The sequence below is a fragment of the Saccostrea cucullata genome, unplaced genomic scaffold (genome assembly GCF_032062105.1).
Source record: "Saccostrea cucullata isolate Sc308-1 unplaced genomic scaffold, CSIRO_AGI_Scuc_v1 ctg4169, whole genome shotgun sequence".
Taxonomy (NCBI): Eukaryota; Metazoa; Mollusca; class Bivalvia; order Ostreida; family Ostreidae; genus Saccostrea; species Saccostrea cuccullata.
Genome location: NW_026919217.1, coordinates 15,001 through 31,157, shown reverse-complemented (window position 1 = coordinate 31,157; position 16,157 = coordinate 15,001). Strand labels below are relative to the sequence as shown.

The 16,157-nt window shown below is 32.9% G+C and overlaps 2 protein-coding genes across 2 annotated transcripts in view; both read right to left on the bottom strand.

Annotated features, from left to right (window-relative positions):
• Window positions 1–578: 578 nt before the first annotated feature.
• Window positions 579–3,299, bottom strand: LOC134282525 (proline-rich transmembrane protein 1-like). Its single transcript, XM_062764931.1, has 4 exons — window positions 3,213–3,299; window positions 2,241–2,269; window positions 1,012–1,143; window positions 579–692 (listed from the first exon to the last, which is right to left on the bottom strand). Exons 1-4 carry the CDS (start codon window positions 3,226–3,228, stop codon window positions 597–599), a joined length of 273 nt encoding a protein of 90 aa, XP_062620915.1. The 5' UTR covers window positions 3,229–3,299; the 3' UTR covers window positions 579–596.
• Window positions 3,300–7,127: 3,828 nt separating this feature from the next.
• LOC134282544 (uncharacterized) overlaps window positions 7,128–16,157 on the bottom strand; it is a 10,281-nt gene continuing 1,251 nt past the window's right edge. The window contains exons 3-9 of the mRNA XM_062764948.1: window positions 15,971–16,157; window positions 13,480–13,965; window positions 10,686–10,937; window positions 10,197–10,442; window positions 9,905–10,032; window positions 8,134–9,396; window positions 7,128–7,918 (exon numbers count right to left, since the gene is read on the bottom strand). The exon at window positions 15,971–16,157 is cut by the window's right edge and continues 53 nt beyond it. Coding sequence (XP_062620932.1) covers window positions 7,877–7,918; window positions 8,134–9,396; window positions 9,905–10,032; window positions 10,197–10,442; window positions 10,686–10,937; window positions 13,480–13,965; window positions 15,971–16,157 — 2,604 coding nt within the window. The 3' untranslated portion in view covers window positions 7,128–7,876. The remainder of the gene's footprint in view (window positions 7,919–8,133; window positions 9,397–9,904; window positions 10,033–10,196; window positions 10,443–10,685; window positions 10,938–13,479; window positions 13,966–15,970) is intronic.

The following is a 16,157-nucleotide window of genomic DNA, read 5'->3' as shown; positions in this document are numbered from 1 at the left end:
GTATTTTATTCCAACTACCAAGTAACCGTAACATGGAAGTATGAAAACAAATTATTTGTCTCTGTTTCGTCATGCGTAAAGTCCGCCGAGGGTCTAGGAGATAATTGATTATGCAAGGTGAAGCCCTAGTAATTAACATGATTAAGTACCCTAATTTTTAGGATTGAGAGACGGTAAAATGTTTGATTAAAGTTTCAGTTTGAAATAATTTGTGTGTTTAGATTGTATAATTATCACAGATCTTACTGTGTCGGCAAAATTTTTACTGTGTCGCATGCATAAAATTTGAATTGTTACTGTGTCGGAGAAAATTTTACTGTGTCGGGAGCAACACAGTAAAACAGCTCATGGAGAACCCTGATTAGTGTTTAAAATTACTCAGCCAGTTTTTAAATTATTTCTTTTCTTTTCTTTTCTTTTTTTTTTTTTGGGGGGGGGGGGGGGTATCATTGTATGAGTATCAATAACTCATGAATTTAAAAAGACAAAATCAAAAAGGATGTTTGTAAATTTTTTAAAGACTATTTTAAAAGTAAGACGGGAATACTGAGAAAAAAAATTCACCTGAAAAGTTTACACTTTGTTTATTTTTCCTTTCACCCGACTGCTATGGATATGTTGACAAATAGGCGCACTTGTTTATACTGAACTTCCGCTTTTGGAACGTCGCAACTAGATGCTGCTTCTTCTGCCTGTAAATTTAAAATTATGCATCTTTGAAACATTTATAATTTTAACATTTATTAAAAATCATTTTGTATTTTACACCATTTGTTTTAAATGAAACCTCGATAAAAAAAAATAAAGAAATGTTATTGTCATGATAAATAATATTTTTTTAGAATCGAACATATTTCTTACTCGAGTTAATATGCTTTCAATGACACATCAAATTTTAGCCCTTTTATTTGAAACGTGTTTGTTTGATGTAACTAGTAACTTTGTTGATCAAGTTTCTCTTATATAATTTTCTTTGAAGATTGTTTTGACAACCTTTCAAAGTACACTAACCCAGCATGCAGAATAAATAGCTTCAATTTCGGTCGACCAGAAGCAACACAAATAGGTGAGTGTAGCTGGAACCATCCAGTCCCTCTGAGGAGGCTGAGACACGACGACCGTTGCGGGGACAGGCTGTGTGACCTAAAAAAGGAATAACACCAGTGAAACCTGTTAATCCGACATGCTCTGGAAGAAAAATTATGTTTCAGAGTAGAGAGGATGTCAAATTGCACAGTGTAAAATTACATGCAAATTTGTAAAGTTGGAAAGAAATCTATCGTCGGAATTCACAGTTTAACGAATTGTGTAGGCATCAGATTAGTGAGTTTTCACTGTAAAGAGATTAGTTGACGTCATTCTCTATTTTACATAATGTGTGATGACCTACTTTAAAAGAAGTATGAATATACGCCATACTCTATGTTGTAGGTGTTACTTCTTATTATGGGAACAAAGTTATACATGTATTTCTTACTCAATATTTGGGCACCTTTGTGTTAGGATAATTAAATATAGTTTTAAACAAATTAAGAAGTACAGTAACAAGATTTAAAAAAAATATATGAAGCTACCCCCACCTCCCCCTCGAAAGAAATACATGTCTATAATCATGATCAGATAATATTGGATTGCTTTTAAATGTTTGTTCAAAAATATGTGTAAGCATTTAAAAACACAGGGAATTAATACATATTTATGAACTGAGTTTAAGGGTAACATGCATTTTGTAAGAACCAAGAACCAAACTGTTGTTTGCCTCAGGCCGAAGACGGACAGTTTGGTTTCAGGGTTGACAAAATGCATTATCCACGAGAACACAGTGAATAAATGTTTTGTTATACCGTTCATTTTATTTTTTTTGGACATACATTTATCTTGTATTGTCGTACGTGATGTAACGACGTGTCTTTCTTTCGCATACCACTAAAATGAAATAAATAAATAAAACAAAAATTGAAACAGATCGTCAGTAATTAGAAAAAAAACATACGCTATTCATAAATGTACAACAGATTTTTAAATAGTATATTTAGTCTGTTTCAAATTTAGTGAGACAAATACTAGTAAATTCTTCCATTATATCTTATTTCAATTTCTTTAAACTCAAACAAAATAAAATATTTACATGTTTGCCTTAAAAGAAATGTGCAATTTATTTACATTTTAAACAGACAGTTAGTTTTCATTGAAAAAAGAACAATGTAAGTTATGGAACAGTGTAATCTAATATTTCTTACCACAACATTGTGAGGTCCTCCTGCAGGGGCTGTTTTAAACACAAAAATAATATCTTCATCATCTTTATTATATTCTTATCATTTTAAATATCACAGTTAACGTCAAGATATAGTCAAAGATGGTGCCTGCTGGGTTTTTCGAATTTGAGAAACACGTTCTTTTAATGACTCTTTACAAATAATGCTCGGTGAAATAAGATGTTTTCGGACATAATTTTTTGATTAACTAGATGTAAAAACATGTAACACTTATTTGGAATGAAGAACGCTGAAATTTGCATATAAATTTCGGAGTTTTTTTTCAACCTCAGTGAAAAGAAATGTAGCAATATTGTCTACAGTCTCTGAGAAAAAAAGTTTTTTTTTTCAATCATACTTAACTTTTTTTCAAAGTAATTTTAAATTGAATATAAATATTGGAGTTACTTTTCATGTTTTGAGTGCATTGAAAAAGTTTTATTTTTCTACATTACTTCTATTAAACTTAAATTAAGCTTAAATCAATTATGACGTCATATTTGATTTAGCATCAATATGCTTTCTCAAGTAAGTTATTAGATCTTGGCCTTAAACTTCTATTTCATGCAAGAGTTTAAAATGTATGAAAATGCACTAGGTAGAAATAGCTATTATAACTGCTGCATTAGACTAAAACTGATTTTTATTTGTATCAATGAGATGTAGATTTTATACTTTAAAATCCTAAATATTATACAGCACAGTACTGTAGCATGAGACCATTGACATATTACAGTCACAAACATAGATGGTCTCATGAATTCAAGTATGAAGGAGGTCAGTGACGTAAGACATGTACGAGTACATATTACCAATGATTCTAAAATCAAATTTTAAAAGGAAGGTATTTTTTTAATTTAAATCATTTTTCTGATAGTATCTTTGAGACCATTTTATAAATTATAAAATAAGAATAAAAAGCAATTGAATAATAAAAAAAGAAATAGTACTCACGCTGAACCTGAGCCATTTGAATGTGTGTAGTCTTTTCCAAATAACTACCAAATAACCATCAGATAACAGAAAAACCTAATCGCCAGCTATTTCAAAACTCAAGGACTTTATTGAAGGAAGTATGTACATATCAGGGATAGTGAAGAAAGGTGTGTTGTACTTATTCTATTCTAAACAATTAAATGTGTTATAAAGAAAATAAAAGCGTAGCTATATTCATCTTAATCGAGGAGTATCTTAGCCGGAAATCTTCAGTGCTTGACCATCACATTGTGCTTTTGATATAAAGAATCAATGGACATAAGATCTCTCTCCCTATCTTTTTCTTTCTTTCTTTTTCTTTGTCTCTCTTATACATGTATATAAATTTTGTACATGTATCCACTTTAAAATAATATCATTGACTGTCAATTTATAAAATGTGTATAAATACATTTACATTTTTATTGAAGCACTCCGACATGCATATATAACTAAACAAGTAGATATGAAGTGATTTTAATGACAACGTTCATGCATGTTCGAATCTCAGTGCTAGCCTTATCCTGAATTTGAATTTTCAACTAGATTTTTTTTACGATTAAATATCAATGAAAATGATTACATTAGTTGCTGATTTTCTTATGCAAGTAATGGGAATGGTTATTACTAGACAAAGATAAGGCTTTAAAAAATTTAAAAAAAGAAGTTTGTTTTAATCACAAAAGCACATTGTGATTTTGCACGTATTCTTTAAAGTTATAATCTTTTCAGCTCGGAATGCATAGTCACATATTTAAATGCAACTTAACTTTTTTTTATATATATGTCTGACGAATTTTCATCCCTTCTGATCTTAGATAATTACAATGTTTTATCCCATGATTTCATGAGAGGCATCCTGCATATTTAACGTTTCAACGTACCTGGTGACTTGCACTTTTTATTTACCGGTCATGAGTGGGGACAGGGTTCATGAAAATCTTTCATACCATGTTTACAGTAATGAGGGTTAAAATCAGCTACTAAAAGTTGATCATTTCTTCAAAAATTAAAGATAAATTCTTTAAGAAAATGCATTCCGACGTTCAATAACAAGCTTGAGTTTAATTTATGCTTACTGTCATTTGCTAATAAGTATTTTTAGGCCAATTGTAATTTGTATTTTCAAACCCATTCATTAATTTTCGTGAAAGGTAGAGTTTATGGAAGAGCCAACGTAACACTCTCTGGTCAATGTAAGCGTTATGTCTGATTTAAGGTTGTGACGTTGCAGTTCCTCAGCGTTCAACAATTGTGCTTCAAGATAAATTGCATATTTTAATCTTTTGACACCTTTCTGTGTTATGAGGTTTTAATGCTATAGATTTACATTCATTTGTGTATTCATATGTTGAAGATACACGTGTTTAAAGTAAATATATTTATAATAATTATAATAATAATAATAAAACTTTATTTAAAGAAGGTAACCTGGTTAGTGCATGCACTATTCTTCCCCAGAGCCCTCTATATACAGTGTATATATATATATATATATGTACATATATCAAATACAAAATATATACACTTCATGAAGATACAATTCATCTTCATCACATACAATTAAGTACATGTTATATAGGTTTGAGAATTACAATCACTGAATTATGAATAGAGTAATTAAATACAGACACATCTTAACAATAACAGTACAATATAATATATTGAAATCGTATTATGCTCCAATGATTGCACGACAGCTGATAATGTAATTTTTACACATTACGCTTGAATGTTCTTAGAGAATGAGAGAATCTAATGTGTTGGGGAAGTTTATTCAATAAATGTACACCTGAATACTGAAAAGAGGTCTTGAATAAGTTTCTACGAAATTTTTGTAATCTCAGATCATAATTAGTTTCGGATCGCAGGTTATAAGAAGTTGAAGACTGAAATTCAAATAAATTACGAAGGTATTCGGGAGTCATTCACTCAAATGAAGAGGTAACACTTGCCGATGGAAGGCTGCAAATTTATACCAATGGCTAGCACTCAGAGCCATTGAGCAGTGAGGATTTTTTGTGTGCATACCTACTAAGATACCCGGAGCTCTGTTTATACAGAATCGTCCGAAGGACTTGATCTATTTGGAGTTCAATCAAACGACGTAATTATCAACTCATAATGATATTTCCATTCCGGACATATTTCTTTCTTGACAACCTCTCTCTTGTCTCTCTCTAAAGCTTAATGATCAGAATTAATTGTCAGGACTTAACCTTTTGCAGACAAATAGACAGACAGATAGACAAACAGGCAGGTAGACAGAAGGATAGAAGCATGTATAGACAAAAAATATACACCCTCTAATCATCAATTACAAGGGCTTAAATATAGAATGAGAAGTAGTGTAGTGTATTGTATTGAATAGAGTCAAGGTACATGAAAGAAATATGTTAATTTTTGTGATAAAAGATGAATTCTTTAAGATAGCTAATATTTTAATTTAGATTTCACCAGGATCGCAGCTATTTTGAAATAATGATTATTTTCAATGATACATCTATGTGTAAAGACTTACTAGAATCCATTTGCGTATAACCTTGCAGTGGACCGATTTATTAGAATCATTACAATATCCACCGATAGATACGTACCTGCATTCAAATGATTTATATAACTGTGTCTCTACACTAAGTGAAGTATAGAATCTATGTGAATTTGATCATAAGAAAACATAGCATCAAAGTAAACTGCGTCTAAATATCTTCAAATGATATATCAATGCATTTAATTTATATTTGTAATTTGAAATTGTTACTTGAAATGCCTTTTATGAGAGGTGAAAAATAAATTAAACGACTCACCATCTTACTTATAAATTTATTAATCTTTTAGTAGTATGTACCGTAACTCTATTACAATACAACACAATACTATCACATTGTTTTTTAAGGTTCTGTAATAAGTGATTAGAAGTTGTGTATCTGCCTGTCTTTTTTTTTCTTTATCTCTGCCTGTCTGTCAATTTGTCTGCAAATCTATAGCCTTGTCAATTAATATGATATGTGGGACCTTTCACCTAACAGAAAAAAAGAGTTAGAGGATAAGAAAAAAATGAGAAAGAAAACCAGGCCCCGGGATCATGAAACATCTTAGCTTAAGTCAAAAAATGTCTTAGATGTTGAATTTTTTTAGAGGTTAAGCAGCCCAAAATGAAAATGCTTTCCAATTTTGTATCATCAATCTGCTGTCATATGTGAATATAGAGTTTACTTTAACAAGTTTTTAAGATTTTATATATGATCCAGGGGCCAGTGATTTCTTTATTTCTTGCTTTGTAGAGTGCATTCAAAAAACTCAATAAATCATGTTAAAGTAATCCTTGATGTAGTTTAATTCAATCGATGGTAAAAGAACACAAAAATCAAATCATTGTTACAGTACGTTTGAAACACTGTTTATTTTGTGTATCATAGCTAAAATTTCCTGAAAAGATAAAGCTCTACCTACTATTTACACTCTTAACTGGGCAGGATGAGGATCTGAACAGCTGCTTTAATAATACTGGAAGAGGAAAACATCCGTTTATTTAGTTTAGCCCTCCTCTGTTTTTAAAATGGAGTGTTAATGAGAAAACAATTTTAATATCGAAATGTGCTTGTTAATCTTTCTTTAAAAATATATATAACAATTTTAGTTCCCGGATATCAATTAGTAACTACAGAAATTTTTGTTTTCTTTCATTGCCTTTTAATGTTGCAATTTTTTTTTAAGTTAATTGTCTGAGAAAAAGAAAAACGTATTCGCCACATGCAGTTCCAACAAAATATCACCACAAGATTTAAACTATCCCTAATATAATTTGCATAACGGGCTTCGCCCGTTATGCTAAAATTATCCCATGTTTCCAACTCTTGTTGATGTCCCTGGCATACTCTCAAAACTAGATAGCGAATTCTTATATTTCCATTCCATTGTGAAATAAAATTGTAGATTTAGACATTTAAAATGTAGACTAATAGATATACACAAGGACTTCCATGCCAATTTTAATAGTCCTCTCACACTGACGTCAAACACAAAGGCAGACGCACGAGATTTACATGCATATTTGGCCTCCTTAGCGTCAGACACGTAGACAGATGCGCACGAGATTTGCATGCATATTAGGCCTCCTTAGCTGCTGACCTATCGACCTGCCTAATTTACATTCCGGCAGAATTATCAAGAAATAAATTCCCCAAACTTTCAAACAGTTATCACAGAGAAAAAAAATTAGAAATGGAAATATTTAAACTTAAACTTTTTTAAAACAAATATATGGGGTTGGGTATCATTTCTATTACAATACATGTACATATAATGTTTAAAACATATTCATATATATATATGTTTTTTTTATACGAGGTTAATATTAATACTTGCATTCAATAAAGTAATCATATTAATGCTTAAATGATAAAGATCTGTTCTCCACTACATGTGATCTTTCAGTAGATTTTCAATTCACTGAATGGCCGAGTCTAATTCTGTTATTTTTTTTAGTCAACCTCAACAGATGAATGCAGAATTAATTCAATACATATTAATTTTTCTTTCAATACGTATTTATATAGACCACCAGCGTGAAACAGAAATGATAAGGGAGAGTAGAGCCCGCTTTGTACATTTAAACTGTTTCGTTTTACAATCAATTTCTTTTAGTCCAACCACCAAGAAGAATGGGCTCTGCTATCAACTCCCTGAAACAAAAATCATAACAATATAATTTAAAACAAAGAAATAAATGGATCATTTCAATTGTCTTTAAATCACCTTTACTTATTCGTGACAAGGAGATTAAAACTCAACTTCCCTTTAAATGTAATTCTCTAGTTATAGTATTTGTTCTAGTATACATAAAATTACTCCAGTCGAAATGCTGCTTCGTTTAATATACCCTATTTAAAGTACATACCGTGTACCAGTAATGCAGCAGGTCGTCACGAACAATCTGATGTTTTTCATGATCCTCCTTTATAAAATTCGGGCAAACTCGTTCATTCGTGTTTAGCTCGGCTACTGTTCTTTCTGATAAAAAGCAATGCTCATCTTCTTCAGTGATATTTATGTCTCTACACGGATACCCAACCTCATAGAGGACTTGTTGATGGAAAGTAGTGGTAACCTTCCGAAGCAAATGTTCAATTTGAATTCTGATCTTCTTGGTATCTGCGCTTGTTAGATTGATTTTATCATCTGGAGTAAACGCTTGCAATTGAATGGAAGTTTTATTAACAGCAATAGCAATGTTAATATCGCCCCCCTTTTCCTTGTAAAAGGCAATGTTTTTACAGAGACGGTCCTTACTTAATAACTCCCACTTCGAAAAACATATTGCAACAAGTCTAAAGAAAAAGAAATGTGGAATATACGTTTTGAAAGAAAAGACCAAAATCGGAGTTTTATATCCGTTGTTGAAGAAATGAAAGCCTTTTGTTGTGAAGTCAGTCTTATTGATACTTGGGATGTAGTACAAGGACTCTTGTCTATTCTCTAACAATTCCGCGTCTCTAACCTCAATTTCTTGGGTTTTCATTTTTGCAAGAATACCAAGTTTCTCCATGTATGGTAAAATATGATCCTTCTGAAGAACATACGATTCCTTTTTGTTTTCCCTCCATACCTTGACCAGTGTTGAATCTGAAATCATTCCATTCTTCATAAAAATGTCCCACTCTTTCACCCTACTGCATGCTGAGCGTGCGTGAGTAGGGTCTGTAATGATATTTTTAAAAGCGTCTACAAACCAACCAACGTCTAATATTATATTGTGCCTCAGAACAGATTCAGAAAAATAGATAATCTGGCCCACCTCCGAAAAGTATCTCAGCATATCATCCAATTCATTATCTTTAAGAAAATTTAATTCTTTTTCAGCTTGTAGGAGTTTCCTACTGACAATTCTCTTCATTTTGTTTTCTTGAATAAACTGCTCAAACAAGTACCATATATGTGGGATTTTTTCACCCCAATGCGGAAGACTTTTTGCCGTGTGCACAATACAGTTTCTGACTTGTTCTATTCCTTCTTCCTGGTGCTTATTCAATTCTCCCAGTGGACATTCAATCTCGTAGTAACGTGCGGGAGAAATATGATCATTCAATGTATGTTCAATAGGCAAGCATTTCTCTAGTGCATCATAAAATGTGGTTTGATTTGCCGTGGTTTCGTTCTTCTCCTTTAAAAGTCAATTATCTATGTTTTAATGTGAACGAAAAACGCAAAATCTGTCATTAACTATTAACTAACAAAGCTTAGCCAGATAGATAATAAAAATTCATGAAGCTATTTGAAAATTGGTATATAACCCGTTAGGCAAAATATATATTTTTTTATAATGCGTCTGTTTTAAATGTGCTTTCAAAGATGCTGCAGATGGATTATTATAAACCAGAAATAAATATATTATCAATGAGTAATTTTCAAACACTACAATTACTTTACATCAACTGACAAAATGGTTTCACTGATGTTCCTCTGATGTAACTTTGCTGAATATCTTTCTTTCATGAGTTTTATAAATTTTGTTAATGATTTTTCAACTCAATACTATTCAATATAAATTGCAAAATCTTGACACAAGAATATAGTTCTCTTCAAGAAAAAATTCAAATAAAAAAGAGCAAGAAATCCCTAGCTTGAGATAAGATGGTAGGAGACATCCGATAAGCCATAGAACACTTTACCTTTACACAGTCATGATGAGAGGCAATCAGGATAACAGGGTTGGCCTTGGTTTCATCACGTCCACTTTCCTCAGACTTGCCATCCTCACAATAGGTTTTAATGGATTGCAGCCAAAACACAAAGTATTCTTGCAAAAAAATTGTATTATCAAGTGATACGATTCTGTTAAACGGTGATTCTTACTCATATAAGTAGACTTAAAATGCCATGGAAGTAATTGTTATAAATAGACAACGATGTATACATGGTTCTCTGTACAAAATAACAACCTCTTTCATTGAGAGTATTTACCCGCAAATGTCCAGTCATGAAATAAAGATCCAATAGGGTTGTGCCTGTCAGAGTCGTATGATATAGCTTTTTCCTCCAGTTCTTTAGACATGTCAACAACTACAAGATAAAAGGCTCTTCTGGAGAGATAAATCTGGTGACACGCGTAATACGCTACTTGTCCAGCGAAATCCGTCATACTTATTAGCTGTCTTCCATCTGTGCTGTTAGAAGTCTTGTTTGATTGTATTCCATTTTTATCAAAATCTGAAAGAATGTATGAAAAGATTTGCAGATGATAATACATTCCTATGCATAAAATGAAATCATACATGTTTTAAATTAACAGAATGATCCGTTTTGAAAACAAGCTGCTGGTCTTTTAAAAAAGGACTGCAATTTGTAGATTGATTGTGTTTCTAATCGAAATTCAATTTAAATGAATTCTAGATTTAGTGAAATTTCCCCATCTATAAACATATCAGCTTAACATATTTAAAAATAAATCACCTATTAATGTGTCATTTTTAATTTCAAACAAATCCTCGTGAATATCAAGACCGATGGTTGTCTCAGTTGGTTGTTTGTTTTCTTCTTTGTTTTCCCTTTGAAGTCTTCTAAGAAGAGTTGATTTTCCTGCGCCTGCGCATCCCACTATCATACCTCTGGCTCGACACATGTTCACACTCCCCTGATTTGAAATTTTGACGAACCTTTTTCTTGCTTCCATGTTCCAACGCAGTACTTCTTTGGGTATCTTCACTAAACATAACATGAGTCTAATTATAATTATCCTCTTTACTGGCATGTACATGTAAAACATATTTTGTTAGGGAATGGCAAGTTGATTCTGAAGGGGCTGGGGGGGGCTGGCTATTTTCTCCAAGTCAAATTATTTATTTTAATGTAGATGAAGGACACAATTTTATTTTCATCTTTACTAACTCAAGGCAGATATCTGACAAGCAAAATGAAAAAAAGAAAAACATCAATCAAAAACTCTAAATAGGTGATGGTGGTGATGGTGGGGGGGGGGTGGATTTGGTCATGTACAGATTATTTATTTTCCTGCCAGTCGAGGGCAGATAATTACTTTCAACATTTTCGGGAACGGGTTATTTATTTCCCTTTGTAAGTCTCTCCCTGGTTTTTCATCCCTCGCTGTGTGGGATATATTAATTTCGGACTGTTGTTCTTTTCGTTTATATGTCTGTCTTTCTGTAACGCTTTCGTTTTAAGCCATATACCGTATAAAAAGAATTTTTAACGAGGATTTAATTTTGGCATTATTAGCGAGGGTGCTAACAATGCTAAAATTTAATACCGGTGAAAGATTAATTGCGTATTATTTGTAATAGCTTCTTTAGTTAGCATATGAAAGTCGCTAAAATTACCCTCGCTGAAATTAAAATACCTGATTTTAGGTTGAAATCGATAAAATTTCTCCTTACGGTATATCAAGAAGTCTTAAAGCTTTAACAATTACATGTACATTGTACACAAAAACTCCAAATGGCAAAAGAAACACTCCTTTTGATTTTGAGGTCAAAATTTCACAGGTCTAAGTTATAAATTAAAAGAATTTTGTCTGTTTTAAGGTCAAGATCAAGTAAATCAAAAATACCTAGTAGATAGATTTATCAAATTTCAGAAATTAATTCCTGTAATGATGCTTTATAACGTTAGATTGGTCAAATAAGGTGTTTCGGGTCATAATTTGTAGGTAAAGAAGATGAAAAGCCATATTTTAAACAGTCATTTTCAATTAAAAATGAAGAAAACTCTAATTGAATGCCTTGCAATTACCCTATTTTCTACATAATTCTACTTATGCCGTAAAGACGGAAAAAAGAATGTTGAAATGGATTGTGATGTCATAATAGATCTACATTGTACATGTAGTACATGTAACATCACAAAATCGATCTAAAGTCATTTACCAGATTTTGACCTTAAAATTTTTCCACACTTTTCCGCGCGATATCTTGAGAAGCATTTGAGCTTATGCAATGACGTTTTATACCTCGTTTCTCTATGGCCTACGGGAGATTTTGACGTCAAATGTCAAGGTCGTAAATAATGAAAAGTCTGTCTGTTTTAACACTTTTCCGCACGTTTCTCCGCGATATTTCGGGAAGCGTTTAAGCTTGTTGAATGGCATGGTCAAGGTTGTAAATTGATGTTTTGTGTCGGTGTAAAACTTAATTCCGGGTGATATCTCAAGCGGCTTTTAATTTTGAAAATTTTATGTTTTACCAAAACCCGGATCCCTTTGTCCCTTTGTCCCCCCTGCACGTATTAAAGTGACCCCTCGACCCCATCCCACTCCTGGGTCACCACATCTTTTTTCCTTCAGCAGGTAACACGGATTCTCTAAATAAGCTTGTTACAATTAACAATTAAATCCTTATCTCTAAACGATTGCATAAAAAAATATCATCTTCACTCAATATAAATTCTTTTCCCTCTAAATCCAACATGAAAAATAAAACAAAGGGAAAAATCTGCGAAATTATTCATGCTGTTTGAAATTACTGGCATAAAAAATGTTCTTCTCTATATTTATGGACTACCGGGTACTTTCGATAACTTGGCCCGATTTACAAAGAACTTGCGTATAAGACCCACATTTCATTCTTATAATTATAAATTTTAAAAATACACTTAACTTACAGGGGTTACAATTAAGATAATTTTCCAATCATTAAATGTATTTATCAAACATTCACATGTAATAACATAAGATTTAATACTTTTGATTTTGCTTTTTCGAAAGATTACTCTAATGAAAAACAGATAAAACTAGAGGTACTGTGAGCGATGAGCTCACTAAATGATACCCCCCGCCTCCCATATGGTTATAACTGGTGAAAAAGTACAAGTTTTCCTGTGGCCGGGAAACCCAAAATATGTGTCGGATCAAAAAGTAAAATAGGAGGTGCACAATGGCAATATGTAATAAAGATTCTGTGAAAGTTTCATCAAATTTCATTCAGTGGTATGAGAGGAGTTGCGGATAAGAGATGGGTACCCCAAAGCGTAACAGACGGACGGACGGACAGACGTACAGACGGACGGAATTAACGATTACTATATACCCTCCCGCTTTTCAAGCGGGGGGTATAAATATATGTATTTTATACACAAATCAAGAAAATGAAAGAGTTACTATAGAGGATCTTATCAAAAAATGATGAAGATTCTCCCTGAAATATGACATTTTTACTAGAGTGCCACAGAGGTAATACTACATAAATCAGTAAACCACATAACTAGAGACAGATCTTGGAGACGTTATACTTACAACGTTTACAGATCCTGTCACGAATCCTCCAGTCAGACACGGTGCAGTGTGTGATGATATCCAGCTGTAGACTGTCTATAAAGAGGTCGTACATCTTCTCCGGATAGTCCGGTACATACAGACATCTCTCTCCCTCACTCCTCTTATAATTCCAGATTCTGCAGTATTCATATACCACGTCACGTGACGCCGTGGTCAGGAAAAACTCCAGGTCACTGTCCTCCACCAGACACTCAGTAACAAAGGCGTACATGACGTCATGTCGGATATCGTCTGATATAAAGGTTATCACACCGTCATGTGTATCTGTGATTCCATCAGGGAGATCTACCGAGCCGTCATCAGTAATATCAGGGAAATACCTCTGTCTGATTTTGTCCTTTATGATTCTGTGTGATTGTTCAATGAAATTAATCCGATATTTATCAGATATAAGTAAACAGTAAAGTAGACATCTGACTTTCGGCTCATAGCTATGGATTTTACCTGAAATGACAAACAAATAAATTATGAATCACCAAACAAATTAATTAATTAAATAAAATAAATGAATTGTTAACATTCAGTCTAACTACATAGCATGCACTCCAATCTTTTTCTTTACACTGTACACCAATGACAAGGAGATGGAATAAAAGAAAAAAAATCAATAAGACATATTTTGTAATTAAGCGATCTTGCATGGAGAGCATATACACAATGATACATAGTAGAATTCGCAGAAACTGCAGGGAAAGACGGGGGATGAGTAATTGTAACATTTCATATACTTAGCATTGAATTCAAAGAGGCTTTAACGGAGCTGCCCCCCCCCCCCCCCCGTCTACGGTTTTTTTTCCATCCACTGTCATATATTTCGTTTTAGCTTCTAAAGGAATTCCTGTATTTTTGTGCCCAAGCAATTAAAAAATCAACTTCTTGGTCAGCACAGTCTTGATCAATGGAAAAAAAACCCAAATCATTAGATTCATGTTTTTGCATCCCCCCTCACAACCCCAACCCCCTACTCCCTACTTATTCTATATATCTCTATATATTAACGATGAATAGTGCTTGTAAATGTACAGAGTAATGTAATGATGAGTCTTGTGTTTGTTGATTAAAACGTCTCACTTCAGGATATATTTCACTGATACACTGTTACATAGACAAATCATCCGCCGCGGAGAGCTTCAATTTGACCTTGGTACTGCATGAAGACAATTGATCAGCGAGGGATCATTGTTGTGCCAGCAACTTCCGCAACAAGGGACCTCGTTTTAATCGGTCTAATTTAGGAATACGTGTTCACGTCCCTCAGTGGGATTAGATCCCGTGACATATATAAGGATCGAATGAGAAATATTCATTTCATCCCCACATCTATTCAAACTTTTATATACATGTATGTGCAATACCTGGATTTTCATCGTCTCTACTCATTTCAGTTAGTATTTTTTTGCTGTCATTTTACGATAAAGCTGGATTTTTATAAATAAATCGCTCAAATGCTCCTTGTTAAAGTTAATTTGATCTAAATTTTGCACTAAAAAGATGAAACGATTGTTTTAAGGCATTATAGCAATCAGCTCTTCTTGCATTTAACAGGTCCATGGAAGGAATAAGGTGAAACTTTTAAAATGAAGGTAGGAATTCATGTATATCGCCTATGTAACGCGACATAACTCGTTCGTATTATGGAGAGATAACTCCTGTCAGCCATACCAGGTAGCAAATTTATACGACCTGAAACATTTTTACCACTTTTCACAATAAATGATGTGGAATACATGTACACTTACATACATTAAAAAAATAACCAAATGAAAATCATGTAAAAGAGAAAGGAAAATGATTTTGATTTGGATTAATATTTTAACAAATTTAATTTTACAACATTTAAAACGAAATCGAGGGAGAGAAACAGACTGATACTTTAACTGGCATTTAAATTTGCAAAATACAAATAAACAAGGCTCCAATAATAAAAAAAAGATTACAATTGGCGTCGAAACAAGAAAGGAGGGGGGGGGGGGTAGCGGAATAGGAGGGGGTGTGCCATACTTTAAAAAAAATGATGACATCATATAGACAAATAAACATTGGGACGTATGTATATCCCCCCCCCTCCCCAACACACACACACACCCTCTTTCAACACAAACGTTGTAGTGTAGTTAAAGTTGAAGGAGGTTACGTGGTCGTGTTTGAAAGAAAAAATATTGTAATGGAAGAACTGCGACCTCCCAAAACCCCAAAACTTTCCTTTATTTTAGCTGAAAAATTGACACCTGTCATTTTTAAATTTATGTTGAACAAAGTTCAAGGTAGATTTAGGCAATATTTATTCAAATTACTAAACGGATTTGGCAACAGGCAAAGTTCATATATATAACCTTTCTGTACAAGGTCACGGGTAACAAAAATAATTGACTGAGTTAATATACAATTTATAAAGTTCCAAATTCAGAGATAACTTTTTTTCTAGAAAATCAAACGTGTCCATTCTTACTTGGTCTTCTATACGTTTTGTTGTCGATGATGTATATATCCCAGTGTGGATGTAGACCTATACAGGATCTCACGATGTCAGGTCTATTGTATCCCCTGTGTCTCCAGAGCCACGTCACGTGATCTACACTGTCCTGTGATCTTCCTCTATAATGTACAGCCTCCCCTTCTCTTCTTAGTTCCGTTAG